Source organism: Ipomoea nil, unplaced genomic scaffold, assembly GCF_001879475.1.
Source record: "Ipomoea nil cultivar Tokyo-kokei standard unplaced genomic scaffold, Asagao_1.1 scaffold0191, whole genome shotgun sequence".
Lineage (NCBI taxonomy): Eukaryota > Viridiplantae > Streptophyta > Magnoliopsida > Solanales > Convolvulaceae > Ipomoea > Ipomoea nil.
In genome coordinates, this window is record NW_017616619.1 from 698,042 (window position 1) to 724,826 (window position 26,785).

Consider the following 26,785-nt stretch of genomic DNA (forward strand, 5'->3'; position numbering starts at 1 on the left):
TTTGGACAAAACGTTTCGCCTTCTTCATTTTGCAGTCCACGGCTTCAGCTCACCTCTCCGTCTCCCGTCTCTCGCTTCCTCCGTCGATACAGACTCGGCTTACTCATATCTTCACTTTCGTCATCACCGATGCCAGTCCTCAGGCCAAGCTCACATTCTCTCGTGCTCTCCTACTCAAGTTAGTTTCTTCGCTGTAGGTTAGGGTTTTCATCTATATCGTATTTCCAAATCCCATCTCCAAATCGCCGGTCAATTGATCCAAAATTCCATCTCCAAAACACTAACCTTCTCGTCACCGGACCAGAGACCAGTCCTCCATCTCCTGCATCCCTTGCTGCCGGCTGCCCTGCTCCGCCGCCTCCAAACGTACCAAATCGTCGTATTCCCTAACCCGCATTTTCCGGTAGCAGACCGAGACGCACATCTTCTCTGGTGCGATTCTTTCTGATATCTCACTTCATCTTTCGTTATGTTTCGATTCGTTCTGATATTCTCCCTTCATCTCCAATTCTTTTGGGTTCTCCGGTGTTTGCTTAGTAGGTATGACTGTACAGAATTAAGCATCTCCAAAGAAATGCAGATCTACAAAAAGATAAGTTTATTCTCTATTCTTAATTTTTGTATTGAATCAGTAATTTATATAAACATTGCAGAATGTGTGTTTATTCTTCGTTTTTATTTGACAGACGAAGTTCTGCAACAATTAGGGTTTTTCTGCTAGGCATTTTATGAATATATATAGCTGTGAACTTGGAATTTTATGAATATATATAGTTGTGAACTTGAAAGGAGTTGTAATTGATGTGGAGTTGTGAACTTGGAATTTTATGAATATATATAGCTAATAAAATCACACATATAAGAGTACAAATTAGTGTTTAAGCTAGAGTTCTATAACTTTGAGTAAATAGGCAACTTATCTTTACCAGATCATTCTTGCACCTTTGAAAGAAGCTTTCAGACTTCATAATCTCTCTACATGCGAACCTTGATTTTCTCCCTGTGTTTATGTTCAGATGTAGGTAGCTCTGTAAACAAATTAAATTAGGTTTCTAGCTAATGAGGTAAAACTATGTTTGTTAGTAGATTGTAAGTAAAACATACCTGATACTGTAGAATCTTTACCCAATTTTGTCTGTCCACATGCATAATCTAGAAAAAATATCAATACAGTTGTCAAAAAAATAAAAATAGAAGTGCAGGTGTATAGAGCTTTAGCAGATATGTAGGTGTATAGAGCAATTTTTTCCACTATGCTATAGGAAATCATAAATTCATATGCTTTTGTACTGTGTGTAATATTGTTATGCAATTCTTTGGGCTTATTTTAATAGCATTTTTAATGGATTCTATTATTTTTCAAGAAAAAGTGAAAAAGGATGCAAAGCTTTACCAAATCTGCAGCCCAGATTTTGCAGCAACAACTACTGCTTCCCCTGCACATCCCCGTTCGTGAAGCTTCCCCTGCACATCCTTGTTGATGCCATTCATTTCAGCCTCTCTCCTCTAAATACACGAACATCCTCGTCCAGACTTTGCTTCAACCCCTCCGAATCTATCTCCAATTGGCTGTGATATGAGACTTATTTATAATGTTGAAGTAGGTATAGATTTAATGTAACAGATTTTGAATTTCAAATTTATCTCTAAACAATTAATGTTATTCTAGTAGATTGTAATAGTCTTATTGGAATTTGTAAGCATGCTTTGTTTGTTGCAATAATCTGAACACAATAAATACATTAAAATAGAGCTGGTACATTAAAATAGAGCTAGAGATATATATTTATTACGGAGTATTTTGAACACAATAAATGTCTTGCAGTAATAATATTACAAAGGAAATTCTATTCACACCCCTCTTTTTACTATTTGCACCACCTACATAATAGGTCAAACTACTTTATAGGTGGTGCTAACTACAAAATGCTATTTACACCACATTATTTAATGTGGTCAAAAGACTAATATTTATTTTATATTTTTTTTACAATTAAATTATTAATATAAAAAAAAAAAAAAAGAAAAAAAAAAAACAAAAAAAAAAAAACAACTTAGCGTCACCTTCTCCGGTGAGAAGGCAACCCACAGTGGGTTGCCTTCTCACCGGAGAAGGCAACCCAGGTAGTTTCTACCTGGGTCACCTTGGTGAGAAGGCAACCCAGGTAGTTTCTACCTGGGTCACCTTCTCCGGTGAGAAGGCGACCCACTGGGCTGCCTTCTCACCGGAGAAGGTGACCGGGGAGGTTTTGTTTTTTTTTTTTTTTGTTTTTGTTTTTTTTTTTTTGTTTTTTTTAATGAATTAAATTTTGAATTAATTAATTATTATTTAAATCTAATAAATGTGGTTTGAATAAGGGGGTGCAAATAGCATTTTGACCACCCATTAGACTATTTGCACCACCTATGTATTTATTATAATTTTTCACTTTTTTAGATTTTCAATGTACTTTATACCCCATTTTAGTCAAAGGGGGGTGCAAATAGCAACACCCTATTACAAATCTCTATGTACCAAAATGCATTCACACACTTAGGCGGGAAAAATTTGTGGCTACTTCATTTTGCTTTAATATATATAGAGATGGGCTAGGCTAGGTAGAAAATACATCTCATTTTGGACATGGAATAAACTTATGGGTTCAAGACCAACTTTAGCCTATAAAATACTTATATACATATACTTTGAGCTTACAATAAATAAGTAGATTTTAGATAATTAAAATCTCTTTTGGGCTTAAGGCATTTGGGTACAAAATTAATAGTTCATATAATAAATATGCCCGAGCCCGTTTTAAATTAAATAGCTATATAAATATTTTTAATAAAAATATTTAATATCGGGACTATAGTTTATTTTAGGAAAATACGGGGTGTCACAGGAGAGAAGTGAAGCCATATACATTACCACTTTACCAGACACCATTCATCATTCAGGTGTCAAATGCTCAATGGCAGCAACATTTAAAATGTCACCAAGCCATTGAACACTTTCCATTTCCCAGCAAAGGAATGAGGGCCTGAGGGACATTGATATTTGATACACATACACTGTAACACTGATGCAGTCATACAAACATATCATATAATAATCATTGATCAAATATCAAAATAAATACAGAAATGCTTTATGGAATATAAGTTATAAGTATATAAACATACAGGTATTGTAGGCAATGATCCAACTCCAGTGGTGGATGTGCTGCACAACTCTGCAAAAAAAACAAAACAAAAAAAAAAAAAAAAAAACACAAGTATAAGTTAAAAGAAGTATTAATTTATACTACATAGTTATAACTTCTAAGTTAAAAAATGTAAATTTTAGAGATTTACCTTTCTCAATCCTTTCAACATCTTCAATATTTTCTTCAACAGAGAATGGTTGATTGGCTAACCTCAAACAATCCTATGCACACACAAGTGCCTCAACAATCTTAGGAGTTAGGGAACTCCTAAAGGCATCTAGTATCCTGCCACTGGTACTGAATGTTGATTCAGATGCAACAGTAGAGATTGGAACAGCAAGTACATCCCTTGCCATTTTAGATAACACAGGGAACCTATCAGAATTCAGCTTCCACCATCTTAGAAGGTCAAAAGAATCCTAATCATCCACAATGACCTCAGACAAATACACCTCCAACTCAGTTTTTTCATTGACAAATCACCACTACCCAATTTTTGTTTCTTAATCTGGGATTTCAATAATGCTTGAGATTTCCCAATAGAAACACAATCAGAAATTATAACTGAAGGGGCTGATTTGTCAGAATTTTCAGGAACAGACTGGACAGGAAAATAGGACACATAATCTTGAAATAACTCCTTAAGGCCAACAACAACCTTATCAAACATTGTTTTACCTTTGTCCTCACCATATAACTGGGTAAACTGAATGGGCATATATTCTATTTTGTCACTGGGGTCTAAGATATTTGCATAGAATATGAGAAAGTTCATTTTTTCATACTCACCCCAATACTTATCAAACTTTGCCCTCATATTTGTACCCATCAGTTTAACACTACCATCAGCTTCCACCATATTACTTAACAAGCAAGACAGATCAGAAATCTCAGAGAAAAAGGTATTAGAAGTCACATACAGTGAACCAGAAATTCTAACAGTCATTTCATAAAAAGATTTTAGAATCTTTACCAAACCAGAAATGGTTTCCCAATCCATGAAGTTAGGCATATTCTCACCCAAATCATATTTAAATCCACAGTCTAAGCTTGCATAATCTTCAAAGACTTTATCATGCAACAAAGCAGCACTCAGCATCATATAGGTGGAGTTCCACCTTGTAGGAACATCAAGACACAAAGAATTCTTGGCTTCCACCCCCATTACATCAGCTAGCTCCCTAAACCTTTGAAGCCTAGCAGGTGAGCTTCTCACATACCTAATAGCATCCCTCACTTTTTTAGCAGCACTATCAGATTCTTTCAACCCATCTTGTACCACCAAGTTAAGGATGTGAGCAATGCACCTCATGTGCAAGTACTTACTCCTAACAACAGTACAACCCCATGACACGAACTTCTTCTTTAAGAATCCTAAGGCAGTATCATTGCTAGAAGCATTATCAACTGTGCCCACTGAAAACTGATTTTAGACCCCAGTCCATAAGACAACTTTCTAAAGTACTTACTCCTAACAACAGTACAACCCCATGACACGAACTTCTTCTTTAAGAATCCTAAGGCAGTATCATTGCTAGAAACATTATCAACTGTGCCCACTGAAAACTGATTTTAGACCCCAGTCCATAAGACAACTTTCTAAAGCCTTTGCAATACTTTCACCCTTGTGGGAATAAATAGGAACAAATTAAATGATTTTCTTTTGGAGCTTCCACTCACTGTCAATGAAATGTGCAGTTATGCACATGTAGTTTATTCTCTGGACTGAGGTCCATGTATCAGTTGTGATACTAACCCTCTGACTACTAGTCCTAAAGAACTTCTTCAAGTTGAGCCTCTCATCAGAAAAAATCTTAAAAATGTCCCTACTGATAGTCCATCTTGAAGGGATTTTAAACCTAGGACAGCAAACAAACACAAACTTTCTAAACCCCTGTCCCTCAACTATCCTAAAAGGCAATTCATCCAGAATAATCATCTTAGCTAAGGCTTTCCTTATCAAGTCTTAATCAAATACCCAAGTACCTAACACCCCTTCAAATCCTTCACTACTTTCAGTTCCAGCAGAAGAATGTGCAGGTTGGAAAGTAAGCAAGGACTGCCTTGTATCCTTAGAGAGTGAGGATTTTTAAGGCAATTTACCACATGATGTCTGAGAGAAGAAGTCCCATGTTTCTTGGACTCACAACAAAACACCCTAGCATAGTATAAACATTTTCCCTTGATAACAATGCCCTCAGAGTTTTTGATCTTATCAAAGTGATCCCATACAGGAGATCTGGTCTCAACCACTTTTCTTTTCTTAGGAATAGGTGGAGGAAAAGGCTGCTGAGACAGGGATGTATTTGTCTCTACAGCTGTGGCTTCCACCTCAGGTTGACTTCCAGATAAACCACTAATACTTTCCATCTAAAAAAAGGAAAGTATCAGTGAATGGGAAATCACTCATGGAAAATCATCAACAACTATGGACAAAGGCATCAAGCATGCACATTACCACATATATTCATATAATTACTTAAAAAGGCAGAATTCAGTTAATTTCACATGTCACCATGTATGCAGAATTGCACATAAACGATTTAAGGGTCACATATCCATAAACTTAATACAATTTACAATTTACAAAAAAATCCATAATCAGGCATTCAAGCTAAGTAGATGTATGCCACTTTATAATGCTCATCATCTATATGGATTTCACACACAGGGACTAGGGCTTCCACCAGATTAGGGACAATTAATTAACCCTTTAAGCCTTTAACTCCTTTAAGGGACAACACAGATTTACAGTTATAAATTATAAATTTATAATGCTCATCAATCATCATTTATATGGAATATGGATTTCCAGGGGCAAAGGGACACAGGGGCTAGAGCTTCCACCAACAGATCACAAATTAGAGACAAGTGACATGCAATTGATGCAAATATGCAATCTGGAACTTCTCAAGTCTCAACAGATCACATTATCACAGTCCACAACCTTATCAAACATTATCACAGTCCACACATATTAGTTAATCACAATCACATAAACCCTAATCAAACTATCAAAGTATCACAAATTAGAGACAAGTGACATGTAATCTAGAACTTCTCAACAGATCACATTATCACAGTCCACACAAATCAGTGAATCACAATCATAGAAACCTTAATCAAACTATCAAAGATTCAAAGTATCACAAATTAGAGACAAGTGACATGCAATTTGGAACTTCTCAACAGATCACATTATCACAGTCCAAACAAATCACAATCTATAAGAGTATAAGACTATAATCTAAGCAGGGTTGTAAAACTCGGTCTAGGCGCCCGCCGAAGCGCTAGGCACCTCTAGACCGTGGCAATTTCCCCCCTAGGCGCCCGCCTAGGTTACCGGCTGCTTAGGCGTCCGCCTAGCGCCTAACTCGGCCGATTTGGCCGCCTAGCGTCTAAGTTAGTCGAGTTAACTCGTCCCTTTCGGTCGAGTTAACCTGATCGGCTCGACCTAATTTTTTATTATATATGTGTGTGTGTGCGCGCGCATACATACATATATATATATATATATATATATATATATATATATATATATATATATATATATATATATATATATATATATATATATATATATATATAATATGACATATATACACTCATAGACTAGTTTGATACTTTGAATCTTTGGATGATTGAAGTATTTGAGTATTTCATATTTGAGTATTTTTAATTTTTAATATTGTTTTAATGTTTTTTTTTGAAAATCATTGTTTTGATGTTATGACTTATGAATTATCATTAATTCATTTATTTTGGATGTGTTATTTGATTAAATGTTGAAAACAACCTCATTAAAATTGTCAAACTTCAAGTCCACCACTGTTTTTAATTTTTGGCGCCCGCCTAGATTCCGCCTAGGCGCTAGGCGCTGTCCGGGTGCCCGATTAGTGCCTAGCGCCTACTGCAACCATGAATCTAAGTATCTAACAATCTATAAGATTAGGGTTTAGAGAATAGAGATTACTTCGTTTCTCTAAATTAAACCCCCGAGAACAAAGGGCTTCGATTCCTAGCCAGTGAACTGCAATCCACCGGAGTATCGCACGTCCGCGCCGATCAAAGACTCAGACTCTCAGAGGTCAGGGGCTACCAGAAAGGAATGGGGCTTGAGGGCTTCCACCGGAGAATAATAGCTTCCACACAGTCACACTCTCAGAGAGTTAGAGTCTCAGAGATTGAGAGAAGCTGAGATTCTGAGAAGGGCTGAGAGAGAACGAGAGACTTTGAGAGAACTAGGGTAGAGAGAAGAGAGAAGTCAGAGAGTTCTCTGGAAGAAGGGAAGAGCAAGAGCTGCGCAAATGAGACTAGGTTTCCGAGTTCTCCGTTGATCTTCTATATATACTAGGCATGAACGACGTCGCATTACTTAGGGGCAAATTATATCCTACACCACGGCGCGCGTTGCACTGTGCGCCCAGATGCAAAACGACGTCGTTTTAATTTTTTTTTTTTTTTTTTTTGAAATTTCCCGCCCCAGTGAATGACAGTAATTTTTTCTTTTAAAAAAAACCCGTTGTTCAAAAATGTACATAATGTTATACTAGAATACACATAATTGTATACATGAATGTACATAATTATATAACAAAATATACATACTCTTTTTAAAAGATAATACACATAATCTAACATAATACATAATAAACATAAACTTTTAACATAATACACATCAACTCTTAACATAATACACACAAATTTTCTGATTCGGATGTACATAATTGTATAAAAAGAATGTACATAATTGTATAAAAAATGTACATAACTGTATGAACAAATACACATAATTGTATGAACAAATACACATAATCACAGCAACTTCCTACCGCGCCTCCCAAAACGACTCCAAAACGACTTCGTTTTGGGAGGCGCGCGGCGCACAGTGCTACGCGCGCCGTGGTGTAGGGTATAACGATTGTTACTTAGGGTATACAAACAAACCCTTACCTAAATCGGGTATTTGGGTGGAAAATATACCCCCCTACCCGAACTCATTAAATCGGCGTCGTTTTAGGCCGCGGTTCGAATTAGGCTAGTCGGGTTCGGTTTTCGCACCACTCTCTTGTGTCGGGTTCGGGTCTACCCAACACAAGATATTTATAGAAAATTAAATTCATTAGCATTCGTGACATTAAAAATTAAATTTAAATTTCAAATTGTAACTCTCAAAATTAACCAGAATAAATATAGTATTACAAACTTAATTCTAAGATAAATTAGAAAATCAATATTAATTACTAAACTAATTAGAATTTACTCACATTTTAATTACGTTATAATATATAGTAAATGAGATACAACAACGAATGATAAGAGCAGTAAGTAATACAATGAGCAACAATGCTTCACAACTTTTATTGCTTAGCAGTAAGGCTTCACGAAGCCTTCGCCCTACAGTAAGCTAAGGCTTCAACGTTTATATCCTTTTATTTCATTACACAATTATCGAAATAATATATTGAAAAAAATATCATTATGTGTGTTATTTAAAAAATTTCTTCGAAATTTTAGCAATTTATTTTTTATACTTTAATTTTATTTATACAAAAAAATATTTAAGTGATGATTGATTAATTTATATCATTTTAATGAACCTACAATATTATTATAATAAATTGAACATGCATTCATATTTGATCTGGCTGTATGTCATAGACCATTATCCACATCTCAATATGAACCAAATTAATTTTTATTTTTTAAAAAAAAAAAAACTTACACATACGCACATAGAGAGGTGGGTTCAAATGAGAACAACCCCTCATATAAAAAGTGCGGACTGGTAGAAGAAAAAAGAGTAATAATAACTGTTGACCACTATTTTTTCTAGATGAAAAATTATATATGGCCTATTCATGGAGGAATAGTCTCGTCAGACATCACATGTCATGATTTTATTGATAGAAGAAAGAGTAATAAAAATTATGGACCACTCTTTTTTCTAGATAAATCAGAACATACATGTAATGTAAGCATGAAGTAGAAATTGAGAGTATGTATAGTATCATCACTCCTATAATAAGTTTGCCGAATAACAACAACAATAGTTTTTTTTTTTTTTTTTTTTTTTTTTTTTTTTTTTTTTTGAAAACAACAACAATAGTAGTTGAAGGTCCATGAAGATACGAGACTTATTTATTTTTGATTTTTGATTATTTGTAGTGTATTGCATAATTCTAGAATGTTTAATAGTTTAAATGTACCTTTTTTTTTAGTTTAATAGTTTAATTACATTTTTCACATATAGTTCAATAGTAGCCTAATTGACACTTTAAAAAAAAAAAATTAAGTAAAATTAAAATTTAAAATTTTGTTCTATTGATGTGGCAAATGACTCACACTCATTTGCTCTCATATTTTATTTGAACTTTTTGATAGTGCAACCACATCGGGAGAAAAGGGAAAAACAAATGGAATCAAATCTTAAATATGTAATAGTTGAATAAATTATCTGAAATATGTAACATATTTTTTTAGCAAAAATGTAACTCTGAGTATTAAGTTGTAGTATTGTGAAACAATGATTGATGGTCATTTTCCTCAAAATTTTTGTTTTTTGAAAAGATAGATGTAGTTTTATTTGTTGCAAATTGATGAAGCCCATTATATTAGAAGTATTATATAGAGAAAATGAATTGTGAAGAAAGAAAAGAATGCAGGGCAAAGATAATGAGAGTTAATTAGAGCATAAATAAGTGTGTAAGTTGTGATGAGAAAGTATGTATCTGTCTAACAGAAGAGGGTGGAGTAAAATGATTGCCACCATGAACATGAACATAAACATAAATAAAGAGGTTACAGAAGAGAAGAGAAGAGATGAGATCATCTGTAGTTATTGCAGATGATGTTATTTAGCTAGCAAGAAAAGCCATCCAGAAAGCAGAAATGGATTGGATTAACCTGTGTTCTGCATTCCAGCAGCAATGCCCTTCATGGTCAAGATAAGGGTGTCCTCCAAGCCTGGTGCATACTCGCTTGTTGGGTTGAGATTCACGAGGTCGGTAGCTGATTTTGACTCAGTGATCCCGAACTCTCTGCTGATGTGAGGCCTCGGGGTGACATGGTAGTTGGGGTCACGTATACGCTTCAGAGTGTACGCTTGGCACACGTTTAAGGTTGTGATGTAGGAATCACGCAGCCTGAGTCGTTGCCTCAAGTAAGGGTCTCCCTCCAGCAGATCCTTGTGCCCAGCAATCTATTGAAAGATTGGAAATTTTCAATTTTCAATAATATAATATAATGCATTCATTTTCAGTTAGCTACCTGGAGCAAAAGGCTCTTTGTCTGCTCGTAGTTAGTCCTCAAACGCTCGCCAAATGGCCATAACTCTTCCAAAACGAGAAGCTTGTCGTACAGTGCAGCAATGCCAGGGTCTCCCTTGGCGAAAACCATCTCCACGAGATCGGCTGTCACTCTAAAGAAAGGCCATTGGTTGTACATCTCTTGGAACATTTTGAGGTTGTTTGCATCCTTTTCGACAGCCTTTGAAAACGCTGCGCCAAAACCAAGCCAAACTGGGAGATGGAACCTCGTCTGTGTCCACGCAAAGATCCACGGAATGGCTCTCAGGGTTTCGATTCCTCCACTTGGTTTGCGCTTTGATGGACGACTCCCGATGTTCATTCTCCCATACTCTAGCTCGGGTGTGGCCTGCAGTTAGGAATAATATATTATATTTGCTAATGCGCGCGTTTACTTTACTAGAAAAAATAAAAAAAAACACTACTTACTAGGCGGAAGTACTCAACGAAGCGAGGTTCTTTGAAAACTATTGAGCGATACTCTTCTGTAGCAATCACGGTTATTTCATCCATGAGTGCCCGCCATTCTGGTTTTGGAGAAATTGGTGGATGCATACCGTGCTCGAGAGTAGCAGCAGTGAAGCGCTGGAGTGTCCTAAAGCACAAGTGCTCCTCCCCGAACGATTGCTCAATCACTTCGCCCTGAACTGTGACACGGAGATTTCCAAGAATCGTGTCGGGTGGCTGTGACAATATAGCGAGATGCGTTGGGCCGCCTCCTCTCCCAACCGTACCACCTCTACCGTGGAACATAGTGAGCTTCACGCCATATTTTTTGGAGACTTTTACTAGCTCCTCCTGAGCCTTGTATAGCTGCCAGGCAGCTGAAAGGCGACCAGCATCCTTGCCAGAGTCGGAGTAGCCAATCATCACTTCTTGCTTACCATTAATTCGGTTTCTGTACCAATCAATGGAGAAAAGGCGTGAGAGTGCAGCAGGAGCAGCCTCGAGATCTGCTAATTTCTCGAAAAGTGGAACCACCCTTAGAGGATGGATGACGCGGCATTCGCGCTGCAGAAGTTCAACCGCAAGCACATCAGATGGTGCTGTGGCCATGGAGATGATGTACGCTCCAAAGCAGTCGTGTGGGAGTTCAGCTATAACGTGCAGCGTTTGCAAAACATCAGCAATTTCTTCTGTTGTTGGAAGATCCGGTCCAAATAAAGGTCGCTTGCCGCCAAGTTCAGAGAGAAGCCACTCCTGTCTGCGCTCTTCGGACCATTCTTTGTACGAACCAATTTCCAAGTGCTTAGTTACAGCATCCAGAACATCGGAGTGCCGATCCGACTCTTGCCTAATATCAAGTCTAACCAGTGAGAGACCAAATGTAGAAACCTGCCTCAGAAAATCCAGTAAACTTCCATCTGCAATGGAACGATCCCCACACGCACATAGAGATCTGTAGCAGAGCTCAAGGGGTAGCAAGAACTGCATTCGAATATATGTGTGTAAGTATGAATGCATTGCATGTGGAACTTCAATTCATAAACACTTGTCTTTTTCATGTCTTCCAAAATGCCTCTAATGGAGAACAACATAAATAAAAAATGGAAAACTATAATAACCTGCTCAACACTCGTGAAAGTTGCTTCTTCTGGGATGTCGGAGTATCCATGGGATAATAATTGGTGAGTACGCTCACGGGTATGGTATAACTTATCCCTCACATCACCAAGAACAACACGATATGGTTCACTTGGTGGAACTTGTTTCCAAAATTCTGCATCGCAAACAACGCTTATTATTTATGTATGCAAGAGATATAAAAATTACAGTGTTGATTCAAATATATATGCATCTACTTACCTATATAGTGTTTTGCATCCCGCCTTGTTGACTGATGAAGTTCATCTGCTCGATCACGAAGTTCATCATTGCAGCGCCACATGGACAACTGGCAAAGGCAGTGGACTAATAAGCGTTTCAAGTATTTCTTCAAATAATTAAGCCCACAGTAGAAATAGAATACCTCAAACATAAGATCCTCTATTTGGGAATAGTACAAGTTTGCGGCCATCATTCTGGCCAGTAAGCAAACGTCCCTTGTGACCTCAGGAGTCACCCTTGGATTACCTGCAATAATGCCATGGAAGAAGAAGTTTAGAAAAGTTTATTTTGGTGATTTTATTTCACCGAATATTCAGCTAGGGTCAGAAGGCAGTTCTATACGGGGAATGTTTCAAATCACACACATTTTTAGTTTGTTTCTTAAATTATATTTATAGGTAAGTGATTATAATCTTTATTTTTTTTATTACTATACAATGACATGCAGATAAAATACACAAGTTGAATATGGACTTAATTGTGAGCAGGAAGCTAAGGGGATTTTACCATCACGATCACCACCCATCCAAGAGGAAAATTGAATAAGAGGGGCATTATAGGGAACGCGTTCTTTAATCCCTATATTTTTAAGTGCTGTGTCAACACGGCGCAGAAATTTTGGAACACCCTTCCAAATGGTTTCGTGGAAGTAACTCATTCCAGCTCTCATTTCATCCTGGGGAGTTGGTGGAGTTCTCCGGATCTCATCAGTGCGAAAAGCAGCTTGAATCTGCAAGGTTTAAGACAGGAAACCGATATAAAAAGCCAAACCGTGCTAACCATGACGTTACTCTGATCTACGGAGCATATCAAATTTCATGATAGTTTTTCCAATTCACACATGAGAAGCACATATAATCCAAGTCCTTAATACAAAGTTCAACTTCATGTTTACTTCTTTGTGAGCAAGAATCAGCGTTTTTGGTTTTATTGGAGTAATAAGAAACATAGCACGCGTTTCATGTTCCAAGACCCACACTGTTCTTTCTAAGGCAAAAGTATAAACATAAGTTTCATGAGGACATTGAGAGGAGGAAATCTAGAAAAAGGTCCAGTTTCATTCACAAAAAAAAAAAAAAAAAAAAAAAAGATACAATTTTGTCAATAATTGATGATCTTAGATAGATAATTACAAGTACAGATTCATTTAACAGTGATACTTACCTCCCTTTGCAAAGCTTCATCTAGCTCCTGTTTGTCATCAGGTGTAATGTCTTTGGCATATAACTGAGCCAAGGAATTTCGGATCCTAGAAACAAGATTCGGTAAGAGAAAGAAAATAGGTGGAATGTTTGTGAATGATGAGTCAAACCTACCTTGCATGCTTTTGAAGCAACGATCTCCGGACAGATTGAGTAGGATGTGCAGTTAAAACGAGATCCACGGTCTGATTTTTAAGTGCATCAAATACTTGTTGAGGGGACTTCTTCATGTCCACCACGAGTTTCTTGATTGTTTCTTCAATGTCAGATTCAGTTGTGGCACTGTTCTCATCAGCAAAATCCCCCTTCTTTAGTTTCTGCCTCCGACGATGAGCAATCTGAACCTCCTCAGCCAAGTTTGCCAAGTTAAGCATGTGAGAGAAAGCTTTGGCAATCACAATTGAATCACCCGGATCCAAATTTGTCAATACACTTCCAAGCTCCTCCAGCTTCTTGGGATCAAGCTTGCCTTCATACTCAGCGGAGAGCTCATAACATTCTTGGACCTGAGATCAGAAAAGGAAACTATAACGCTTCAAACATTGACCGTTATCACACTTCACTCACACCTAACATACAATTATATGAAGCAACCCACTGAAATTTCACATCACCATGAATAACGACTCCAGAGTACATAATTGAATTCCTTCGTGATCCCAATACAAAAGCATTTAATGATCATTCTATGAGGAAATAAACCTAACACCCCACCTCGTCCCAACAGGACAGTGGATATGATGGAGGGGTAAATCAATAGTGGTCCATTAGGTGAGAGGACTAGTGTCTTGTGCCCACATTACATTAGGTGAAACTTCCACACTGCAGCTGTGGAGGCTTGATATTGTATCATTGGCCACAATCTACCGCCCAGGAAGGCAATCAAACCTAACACCTCCTACATCGGGTCACAATCTTATTGGCAGGCATATTACAATTCCAGATAAACAACCTAGTGTATTCAAAATGAAGGAAACTCATTGCTACAATATAATTGATTTTAATTGTAAGATCAGATCTTGATCAGCATATCTTAACCATCATGGAATCAAACATCATTATATTCTACTAAAACATACAAACATTTGAGAAATCACCGTACCGTTTCTCTGAGCTTCTCTCCATGCAAATCCTGAAGAATATCAAGAAACCGATCGAGAAGCAAAACATCATACTCGACAAGCTTGTCGTCCTCAGATACCTTACCGGGCACCAAAGACCGCAATTGCGCATCAATGGATGCCAACTTCTCCATATTACGACCCGCCATGGTTTTTTCCACTCTATCCACCCACTTTCACTGTCAATTTAAGGCTATCATAAAATCATTAATGAATAACAATAACAATAACTGGGCATACCAAAGATCACAACTTTATACCAATCACACGCATGGAGAACGATCAAGACACCGAAAAAATAGAGAACGCAGGTTCAATGGGATGATTCATCTCGAATACACATGAATAAATTGCATCGTTTATTACATGTTTTATATATGTGTATACATATTGTTTAAATGCATGGATCGAGAACTGGAAAGGGGTAAATCAAGAATGCTTACCTGAATCTGGGAACGCCAAAAATGAGAAGAAGAAGATCGAAGAAGACCAGAATTGTTATGGGGAATGGAAGAAGTGGCTGTTTGGCTATTAGCTATATATTTATATATATATATATATATATATATATATATATACAAAATGGACATAGAACTAGGAAGTAGCTTCATTATTAAAAATAAATAAATAATTTGTTTAATCATTAATCTTATGTCTTATGATATAATCTATCAATCAATCAATCAATACTATCAATAAAAGCAAAATAGTATAATACAGTTTCTAATAAAATATATTATTTTCTACTATTTTCCTATTGATACTACAATTCTACATTAATCCCTATTTAGTATTATAAAATATATACTGTAATACAATTCCTAATAGAATATGTCCTACTTCCATATTCGTATTCTACATTAAAATTCTTATTCGTAATACAATACAACAATATTAAAATTCCTATAACTATTCAACAATATTATTATTCAGTCACTACTAATAAAAATAAAATTACTTTTCGCAACTTCCCGCCCAAAGTACCTCTCAAGCTATTATTATATAAAAATCTAATAATTATTATGGTAATTAATTAATAATTGCACAATGTTAATATATTTACCTAATAATTATAATTATTATGATAATTAAGAAATTAATTACATAGATATTAGTATAATTTATTAATAATTATTATGGTAATTAAGCTAATAATTGTTGTAATCTTTACTATCTATAAAAACAAATTCCTCCATTTTAACTTCAATTTCCGCCTAAAAGTACACCTATACTATTAAGGTTTGCGTAATATTGTAAAGTATGGTAATATAATTCTTATTCATTCTACAATTGTCACTAGTATGATACCCGTGCGATGCACGGCCTATAAATTTGTAGTAGTTAATGATAATTTTTTTTAACATTGTTAAAGTATATTATGTATATTGTAAATAATGAAATTGACAGTTACATACGTTCATATGTAAATAATTATTATATAAATAAATATCCTGCCTTTTAATAGACTATTTTTATATATGGTAATTAATTTCATAATTATAAATAAAAATTCTTAATTACAGAGAGACTTTTGCAATATTCTTTAAAATAATTTATTACATCATTTCAACCCTTTTAATAGGTTACTTTTAAATTAATATATATAATTAAATTATTCTACCCAATTATATGTATCATTCCTAAATACGATCTATAATTTATTACATCATTTCAAACCTTTTAATAAGTTACTTTTAAATTAATATATATAATTAAATTATTCTATCCAATTATATGTATCATTCCTAAATACGATCCTAATAACTATATATGATGTACGATATATACATATAATAATATATAAATATAGTATTATCCTATTATACCTATATGCAATTATGAAATTGACAGTTACATACGTTCATATGAAAATCTACTATACTAATAAGTAGAGCCGTCAAAACGGGCTTAGCCCGCCGGCCCGGCCCGCCCCACCCCTACTTAGGTAGGGGGCGGGTTTTGAAAATAGAGGACCGTTTAGGAGCGGGCTTTTTTGGCCCGGCCCGCTTAGGCCCGCGGCCCGCCGGGCCCGCGGGTTGCCCGCCATTATTTTATTTTATTTTATATAAAATATTTTTATATAAAATATGCACTTTAAAATTATTGTTATGTGTAATATTTTTGGACTTTGTAGTTGACTAGTTTGATGTTTGATAAACTATGAACTTTGAAATTTATGTAATATTTAATGTGAGTTATGATTTATATATCAATTTATTTTAATTAGTTAGATGTTTGATGAACAATTTGTTTTTAAAAAAGGGTTTGGGCGGGGGCCCGCCTAGCCCGCGGGCCACTGGCGGGGCGGTCCGGGCCTGTCAAACTCAGGCCCGTTTAGGAGCGGGCTTTTTTAGCCCGCCCCGTTTAGGCCCGCGGCCCGCCCCGCCCCGCCGGCCCGTATTGACAGCACTACTAATAAGAGGTCAAGAGAGTTAGACCTATAATGGGTAGAAAAAATGGCAGTCAAATTTTTTAATCAAATGAATGGCTCAGATTGATCAAATTTTAATTTTTCCTTAAGATTTCCTAATTTATCCTTAATGAATATGATTTTCCGTTAACTTTTCCGTTAAATATTATCTTTTCTGTTAATTCTGTTAGTTCACGGTTAACTTACTCATTGAATTCAATAAGAAAGGTCTTAAGTTCGAACCCCATCCCAATCAAAGTTGACATAATTAGTACTCTATTTTACTCTTTACTATACTAATAAGAGGCCAAGAGAGTTAGATCTATAATGGGTAGAAAAAATGGCGGTCAAATTTTTTAATCAAATGGATGGCTCAGATTGATCAGATTTTAATTTTTCCTTAAAATTTCCTAATTTATCCTTAATGAATATGATTTTCCGTTAACTTTTCCGTTAAATATTATCTTTTCCGTTAATTCTGTTAGTTCACTGTTAATTTACTCATTGAATTCAATAAGAAAGGTCTTAAGTTCAAACCCCATCCAATCAAAGTTGGCATAATTAATACTCTATTTTACTATTATTAAATTATTATAAATAATAATTTAGTAGCTACAACAAAAAATAATACATATGCATTTCTTTAATTTAGAATTATGTGTCTACAATGTCTTTATTCAAAAAAATTATTCATTATCAATAAATTAAATAAGAAAAATAATTCCATTAGTTATATTGTATTTATTTTTCTCCAATATAAAAATTCTTTACGTTCAAATTCATCAATTGATTATATTCGCTACATTGTCCCTACAATGTCTTTATTAAAAAAAAAATTATTCATTATCAATAAATTAGTTAAGAGAAATAATTTTATTAGTTATATTGTCTTTATATTTCTCCAATGTACAAATTCATCAATTGATTATATTCACTACATTGTCTATTATCTTTTTTTGTGCACTATTTTTTAATACTATTGTGCACTAATTAAATATCAAAGTTATAATACAAAATAGTGCTATATATTTATTTACCAAGTATTTTATTAATACGATGAAAAAATTAAAAATATATAATAATAATAATAATAATAATTGTTTTTTAAAAATAAAGAAATAAAAAAATATAATTAAACCAATCATATTAACTACTTTGAAGATTTATTGACAAAATGAGTATTCAAATCACATAACAAATTGAAGTGGAAACTATCTCGCAATGTCCTTGTTTGGCAATCAGAAGTTAGCTCTTCAATATTAGTATATATTTAATATTTTATGCACTAATTTTTATTTTCTCTCATTATGTCCCTATTTGGTTTCAACCATACCTATAGAATTATTTCATTAACAATTATAATCAATCTTGACTATATTATCTTGCATTTGTAAACTTAGAATTGCCTATTTAAATACATAAATTTAACATTCAATTATCTATGCATGAACAATTCCAATATAATCTTGCCTTGATATACATTAAAGTACTTATTTAAAAAAAAAAAAAAACATTGGGCATTATCTCAATCGCGCAATGCGCGTAAAAAACTAGTAATATAAATAAATATCCTGCCTTTTAATAGACTATTTTTGTATATGGTAATTAATTTCATAATTACAAATACAAATTCCTAAATGTAGAGACTTTTGCGACATTCCAATCTGGTAAATAATTTAAAATAATTTATTATAGGAATAAGGGTCAAATAGGCCATCAAACTGCACACAATAATGCAATTAGGCCATTGAACTCAACAAAGCTACAATTGAGTCCTTAAACTAACTCATTTCAAGTAATTTGTCCAATTTGCAGGTTTTTCCCCTTAGTAACAGGTCATCCAAATTTAAAATATTTTTTAAAATTTTAAAATTAATTAATTAAAATAAACTAAACTAAAATAAATAAATAAATAAATAAAAGAAAAACATCATCTGGCGGGCAGTGATGGTCTCCGTCTCCGGCCTCCATCTTCCTCGGTGTATCCGTGAACCAGCGTGAGCTGTGGGTGGCGGCAGTTGGACAACAGCAACAAGTGGCGGCCTTCATTCCCTTCCTCCGGCGGTGAGCAGCGACGGACCTGAGTTCTCCCCCCTTGGTCGACGGCAGTAGCTCCATACCTTTCATCTCCATGGCAGACTGGCTTCTCGACCTTCCCGGCGGCAATGATGAAGGTTGGTTACTCCGACGATTTCGCCGACGATCACCACCCTTTCTTCGGCCATGAAGAAGATGACCTCAGCAGGCCAAGGCAAGATGGGGTTTAGAGAGCAATCCAAGCCGCACAGAAGCAGCTTCCTCAAAATAATGGTGTAAAGCCAGCATTAATTAGGTCATGCGAGTCTTGGAGCTCAATTTTGGTGTCTCAAAACACTATGGATTCTTTTAAGCTTCCTTCCCCTTATGTTCATCCTCTCGTGAAGAGAAGAACGGCTAGCTCTTTGAGCGAGAGAAGCCTCGAGATCTGCACTGAAAGCCTGGGCTCTGAGACTGGCTCCGACGACTTCTCCTCGACTCCTCCCACTCTCCGTCAAAATCCGGCGATGAAGAAGAGGATGACAAAGAAGACCAACAAATAACCAAACTACTCTCATCACTTTTTCTTTATTTTTTTAATTTAGTTTATTTTAATTAATTATTTAAAAAAAATTATTTTTAAAAAATACTTTAAATTGGGTGACCTGTTAGAAAGAGGAAAAATCCGTAAATTGGACAAATTGCTTGAAATGGGTTAGTTTAGGGACTCAATTGTAACTTTTTTGAGTTCAGTGGCCTAATTGCATTATCGTGTGCAATTGGATGACCTATTTGACCCTTATTCCTTTACTAATTTTTCTACGCGCTTTGCGCGAATAGGATAATGCCCAATACTTATTTTTAAATAAGTATTTCAAAGTATATCAATGCAATATTATATAGAAGATGTTCGTGCACAGGTAAATAAATGTTAAATTTGTTTATTTAAATCGGTAATTTAAAGTATATAAATGCAAGATAATATATGAGAGATTGATTATATATAACTGTCGCAAAAATAAATGTTTGCAATTTTGTAATAACGCTAATCTAAGAATCTAAGTACTAAGTCTAAAAGTGATAGTCTAAATAAATACTATTTTTTTGTTTAAATTTTTCTAATTCTCTTTTAGGTAGCATTGTTATTGTTTTCATCTTCAGTACATGTTTTTTTTTTGTTTTTTTTTTTATTTATTTTTTGTTATTGGTAGTGTGTCATGTGCAATTGGGTTATTGGTAGTATCATAAAGAGATTCATCATGCAATGAGATTATGGTGTATGAAGTTTTAGATTTATCTTGTTGTGTATATGACTGAGATCTTAGTTGTGCTATGAACTCTTTATCTTACAAGCACATGTTGATATTTGGTAGCGGTAATTTTTCACTACAAGTTTCATGTGTTGTGAGACATCTAATTCTAAATTAATTAAATGCATGTCTTTTTTTTTTTTTTTTTTTTTTTTTTTTTTTTTTTTTTTTTTTTTTGTAACTACTAATTTATTTTTTAATTTAAGTAATAAGAGCAATAAAATGGGAAAATTATGATGTGGAACCGTGTCCACCTTGCAAGGTGGATAAAGGTGGACACGGTTCCAAAGCTGTTCATAATTATGAATATATAGTTCAAAAATTATGAACATATAGTTCTATAATTATGAACATAGAGTTGTGAACATAATTATGAACATATAGTTTTGTAATTATGAATATAGAGATTCAATAATTGTGAATATGAAGTTAAAAAATTATGAATATATAGCTTTATAATTATGAACATATAGTTCAGTAATTATGAATATAGAGTTCTGTAATTGTGAATATAGAGTTCAATAATTATGAATATGAAGTTCAAAAATTATGAATATATAGCTTTATAATTATGAACATATAGTTCAGTAATTATGAACATAGAATTGTGTCCACATTGCAAGGTGGACACAATTCCACATCATAACGATTGAATAAAGTGGCGTACATACTTTTCATCCATAATAATGAAATCATTAATTTTTTTTTTTAATTTTCATTCATTGTTGAGACAAATTGTTTTGAGAGTTTGTCAATGACAATTGCTGTCAATAGATGATGAAAATAAATAATTCAAAATATAAGGTTACAATAGATATTATTATAATAATATAGTAAAAATTAACTTACAAATTTCTTTAGAAGTTTTCATTCATTGATAAAAGCATAATTGAAACATTAAGTTTGTTCTCAATAATCAAAAGAAAATTAATTAAACGAAAAAAAAAAAAAAACTGAACTCAAATTTAATTTTTTTTTTTAATGAAAGAAAATCAAATGATTATCAAAGTTCCGGATTTATAATCATTGAATGCTATGTATTTAGGAGGGCTAATTATTTGACCAAAGTTTATGTTAAATTTTATATTTTATTTTTTAATACATATTAAAATATTCATAGTATATGTTTAACAATTATGCTAACTCTAATTGGAATGCGGTTCGAACCTAAGACCTTTCTTATAGAAATTAATGAGTAAGTTAAGAATAATAAATAGTTAACGGAATATTCCATTAATAAAGTTTATACTAACGGAATTTAAGGTTATTTAAAGAAAGAAAATAATATAATAAAGGGAAAATAAGGAAAATCATTAAAAATACTAAAATCAAAATACTATGAACCATTCATTTTAAGAAACTAAGTAGTACCGACATTTTTTTTATTCCAGTTAAGGGCCTAACATTATTGGCTCTTATTAGAATTGTAGATGTAGATTATATCATTAAACCTTTTAATAGGTGACGGTAATAATGTCACCGGTAATAATAATACTATAATAACGCTATGTGAAAGAGAGAGTAACAATAGTTGTATTGCCTTTGTCTCAGTATAGAAAGTACAGTGTGTCCTCTGCTTCGGCATAGCGGCTAGCCGTCCTTATCAGATCTTCGTAAGAGCGGGGGTGGTGGGCGTTCAACTGCTTGTGGAAATACCCTGATCTTAAGGCATGAATAAATATCGGGATCACCGCCTTGGAGTCGAAGTCGTAGACATTATTGACTTCCTTTTTCCATTTTATCAGGAAGTCTTTGAGGCTCTCGCCTCTATCTTGCTTCACTACACAGAGGTGAGAGAAGGGTTTCTTACGCTGTATGCTACCGGAGAAGTATGTCAGGAAGCTCTTGGACAACTCCCCAAAGTTTTGGATCGACCCATCAGGGATGGTGTTGAACCAGTCTTGGGCCGCTCCATCCAGGGTGGACAAGAACGCTCGGCACATGATGGCGTCCCCTGCCCCGATCATTACCATAGCAGCCTTGTACCTCGTCATGTGGACGCGTGGGTCAGTGACCCCCGTGTACTCCTTGATGGCGGGCAACCTAAAGTCCCTCGGCAAAGGTATGTCCATGATGCTTGGGGAAAATGGTGCTGTCATCCGTACCTCGGGTTCCGGCGACTGCTCCCGTGCCTCCACTCTTCTTGCTAACTCCTCGATTCTTCTCTGCAGCCTCTCGACCAGGGCCGACTCATCAGGGTGCCGGCGCGGGGCTGGCTGCCGCTCCTTCAAGTGTCGGTGTGGAACCCGCTCATCAACGTGTCGCTTCCCCCGCGGAGTGCCGTCGCGGAGCCGGCTCTTCGACTCGTCGCTCCTCCAAGTCTCGACGTAAGGCCGACTCATCAACGTGTTGGCGTGGGGTCGGCTCCCGGGACTCGCCCACCTCCTTTGTGGGTGATCTCTCGGCTTCTCTGTTTTCGTGTTGGCGAGGGCCTCTGGTAGAGGATCCCTCGGCCCGTGATCCTAATCTTTGCCGCACGGGCGCCCTTTGTCCCAATCGTTCTGGTGCAGATTGGTAAGGGCCTGGTTGTCGTCTGGCCGGTCCACTTCTTTGGGTCTCCACCCTTATTTCCTGGGGCCGCGGCGGGGGCACTTGGCCTTGTAGTCCCACCGCCACTTGGTTTAGTGCCGCCGCCACCACTTGCTGGATGGTCGCCTGGAGGTTCACGACTTGGTTCGCACCTCCATTGTGGAGCTGGTCTCGGAAGTCCCCTCCATTGTTGGGTTGGTCTCGAAGGTTTCCTCCATTGTTGAGTTGGTGGTCTCGAAGGTCCCCAGGCCTCCCGTTGTTGAGCTGTTCTCGGAGGTCCCCTCCGCTATTGTTGGTGAGTTGGTCCCGGAGGTCACCTGAGGCATTGCCATTGTTCACATTGCGGGAACCGTGGGAGCTGCGGGACACCATTCTTTCAAGCTTGCTGTTGAAAGAGGAATGAGTTGTGTGTGTCGTAGCCTGCTTGAGTATTGGACTCAGGCTCTCAATGAAAGCACCAATGACGGTAATAATGTTATCGGTAATAATAATACTATAATAACGCTATGTGAAAGAGAGAGTAACAATAGTTGTATTGCCTTTGTCTCAGTATAGAAAGTACAGTGTGTCCTCTGCTTCGGCATATCGGCTAGCCGTCCTTATCAGATCTTCGTAAGAGCGGGGGTGGTGGGCGTTCAACTGCTTGTGGAAATACCCTGATCTTAAGGCATGGATAAATATCGGGATCGCCGCCTTGGAGTCGAAGTCGTAGACATTATTGACTTCCTTTTTCCATTTTATCAGGAAGTCTTTGAGGCTCTCGCCTCTATCTTGCTTCACTACACAGAAGTGAGAGAAGGGTTTCTTACGCTGTATGCTACCGGAGAAGTATGTCAGGAAGCTCTTGGACAACTCCCCAAAGTTTTGGATCGACCCATCAGGGATGGTGTTGAACCAGTCTTGGGCCGCTCCATCCAGGGTGGACAAGAACGCTCGGCACATGATGGCGTCCCCTGCCCCGATCATTACCATAACAGCCTTGTACCTCGTCATGTGGACGCGTGGGTCAGTGACCCCCGTGTACTCCTTGATGGCGGGCAACTTAAAGTCCCTCGGCAAAGGTATGTCCATGATGTTTGGGGAAAATGATGCTGCCATCCGTACCTCGGGTTCCGGCGACTGCTCCCGGCGAATAATGCGCCTGGGTTTACATTCCTTCTCCACAACGTCACTTCAGTCCATCGTTTGACTCTCGGTCTACTCTCGCGCATGAGCTTCCTGTTTCGCAACCCACTTCTCACTCATCCGTCGTAGTAGTCCGGTTCGTGGTCCGTAATCGTTGTTCTTGTAGTCGCCGGTTACGTCTTCCAAGGTTCCTTCGCGTGTCAGTCTGTCGCACTCGTCACTTGCCCTAGTCGTTGGCGTGGTAGGGTTATGGCTGGCGTTGTTTGTCGTAATGCTAAGCACCCTCGTCCGGCAACAAGAGCTTCCTGGGCAGGTTTGGGTTTTCGTTTGTTATTTTCTTTTGTTGTTTTCTGTTCATTATTTAGTTTTGTTAATGCATTAAATTGGTTTCCTTGTGTTGATCTGTGTACTGACTTCGGAGATTAAAAATTGAATGAAATATACTAGTCTCTTATAATTCTTTTTTGACGATATGAGAATCTTCAAGGGGTGTGAATATGTGATAGACTAATTTGGGGGTTATGAACTATGTGGGTAAATGGGGCACAATAGAGCAGAAGAGTATTGGGGATTGAAGGGGACTTTTATGTTCGTCTGTTTTTCAGTTTTTTTTTTTTTTTTTTTTTTTTTTTTTTTTTTTTTTTGTGGTTTAAATTAGAGGATTCCTTTGATTCGTAGGCTGGAAAAGATTGAATGTGTTTGCTAAATTTCCACAACTGCACAGGTGAACTAAAATGGTTAAATTCACTTTATAATTAATCATATGTGACTCATTTAGATGATATTGCCAAGTGAGGGAATGCGTGTAACTCATCTTGTCAATGTTAGTTTTGATGGATTTAATGGAGTTTTGATGCGTGTATCACAACAGTCTGGCCTCCTGTATTGTGGGACATTGTGGCTCATACCAAACTTCCAAAGTGCACATGCTATGTTCACCGTTGTTCACATACATTCTATTTTTGCCCGAATGTTTGATTATGTTGTTCATTTAATTCCCATTGTTTCTTAATGGTGTTCGCTCTTTTTCTAGAAGGATTTTTGTCTGCGTTCCTTGATGATGTGGTGGATGTTCAGTATGGGGTTGTTGTATAGAGGATTATTCCTAAAAGGATGAAGATGCGGTGGCGCGATGGACAGAACAAAGTGGGTTATGGGGTCTTTGCTATGCGGCACATGGAGACCTTCGTGGGGTAATCAGTGAATGTGTGAGATTGTGGTTTGGAAAAAGGGTGATACTACGAGACTATATTGGTTGAGCTATACATACACCACTCCAAGAACATATGTGCAGCTGTTGAATATCTTGATGCCGTTTAACAATGCTAGGGTCCTGTGGGCATTTAGATTTAGTTGATTGCACTTTAGTTTAGTTTTTTCTCTTATCTTCATTTATGTATTGTGATTATGCTATTTGATAGCTAATCCTTGGGTGGTTTATATTTTTTTAATGGCACTTCTCATGGATTCTTTTTATGGAACACTCAGTTTTTTACAAATACACGACCTCTTGTTTAATCTAGTACGTCCGGTCACACATTGTGTGATGTTTGGCACACACATTTTGTGTTATGTGCACACCGTCGTCTGAAATCCATGTAGTTTATGGTCATTCTTTCTTACAGTGTTCCTACACATAACAACACACACAGCGCTCTGAGTGCCCCTACTTATTGTACGCCTTTGCGTGCACAACTAATCAACCACAGTCTGGCACAAAGGGTGAAGCCCAATTGCACACCATATCTCAAATGCTCACCACCACGTTCTGCAGGGGTTGCTCTCGGATTTGTACCACTATTCACGTTGGCACACCCACTGTTACCCAAGGGCTCAACTACACATTTCACGTTGGCACACCCACTATCACCCAAGGTTACAACTACACGTTTGTCGTTTTGAACTACACTCCCTGTTGTGGGTAATTTCATTCGGACAGTACAACTTCTCAATCTGGCATACCAATTACAGGTTTGTCTATTTTCACACCCCGTTGTTTCAGTATATCAGTTTCCTAATCACATTTTGGCACACCCAATGCATTATGACACACTTAGTTTATTACATATGCACAACTGCACACAGCGAGAACACGATTCCAGTGCACAATAGTATTTCCCCAATCATTGCAAATAGGAATACTCAATATCTTCATGATGGCACTAGCATTCTAAGGCAAGTGCACACCGAGGTGTATTACATGTACCTCATCTCTGTGGATAAAATAGATCAGAATTTTAGCACAGAATGGCACACACGAATCAACCTAAGTGCACACTAGTTTAGTGTCACAAAAAACATGTCACATTATGGCACACATTGTGTAACACATATGCACACCAAATTCTTCAATGCATTTGCTTGCAGAAACTATTTATGTGCCTTTTGGCACACACTTGAAAGTTAAATGCACAGCAAAAGGTAGAACGTCCCCCTAGTTTTTAAAGATGTTATGAGCAAGAGTTTTTTCGCGTACATATTTACAAATGTGCACTCTTGTTCATGGCCACACTAATACTTCTCTTTATTTCACACACAGGTAAGCCGAGGTGCACACTGATTCAACACATAATGGCACAATTAGTTTAACCAGGGTGCACACTAACATGTACTGTGTTTTCTCTGGAAGTGCAGGCCGTGGTGCATAACATCATTCTGGTGTTTAGATGACTTAGTTTCATTTATATATAATGATTATGATTATTGTTGCCTAATTCTTAGGTGGTTTATATTCTTTCAATCGCACTTCTATT

The 26,785-nt window shown here is 36.4% G+C and overlaps 1 protein-coding gene and 2 long non-coding RNA genes across 3 annotated transcripts; 1 reads left to right on the forward strand and 2 right to left on the reverse strand.

The window, feature by feature from the left end:
• Window positions 1-207: 207 nt before the first annotated feature.
• On the forward strand, window positions 208-1,720 carry LOC109187497. Its single transcript, XR_002055274.1, has 3 exons — window positions 208-432; window positions 541-620; window positions 1,335-1,720. It is a non-coding gene; the product is annotated as an uncharacterized LOC109187497 (long non-coding RNA).
• LOC109187490 lies at window positions 1,352-18,039 on the reverse strand. Its single transcript, XR_002055273.1, has 4 exons — window positions 18,030-18,039; window positions 7,885-7,893; window positions 3,983-3,990; window positions 1,352-1,427 (listed from the first exon to the last, which is right to left on the reverse strand). It is a non-coding gene; the product is annotated as an uncharacterized LOC109187490 (long non-coding RNA).
• Window positions 9,897-15,134, reverse strand: LOC109187459 (phosphoenolpyruvate carboxylase-like). Its single transcript, XM_019337650.1, has 11 exons — window positions 15,086-15,134; window positions 14,624-14,804; window positions 13,636-14,027; window positions 13,484-13,568; window positions 12,827-13,049; window positions 12,462-12,565; window positions 12,299-12,386; window positions 12,058-12,212; window positions 10,922-11,920; window positions 10,455-10,841; window positions 9,897-10,386 (listed from the first exon to the last, which is right to left on the reverse strand). Exons 2-11 carry the CDS (start codon window positions 14,789-14,791, stop codon window positions 10,087-10,089), a joined length of 2,901 nt encoding a protein of 966 aa, XP_019193195.1. The 5' UTR covers window positions 14,792-14,804; window positions 15,086-15,134; the 3' UTR covers window positions 9,897-10,086.
• Window positions 18,040-26,785: the final 8,746 nt, after the last annotated feature.

Bases quoted from the DNA above. Each gene is read 5' to 3' on its own strand.
- LOC109187459 (XM_019337650.1), bottom strand. From the start codon at position 14,791: ATGGCGGGTCGTAATATGGAGAAGTTGGCATCCATTGATGCGCAATTG. The intron at 13,569-13,635 runs GTAGGTTTGACT...TCTTGTTTCTAG, and splicing joins TTGCTTCAAAAGCATGCAAG to GATCCGAAATTCCTTGGCTC. The intron at 12,566-12,826 runs GTAAAATCCCCT...GCATTATTGCAG, and splicing joins GATGGGTGGTGATCGTGATG to GTAATCCAAGGGTGACTCCT.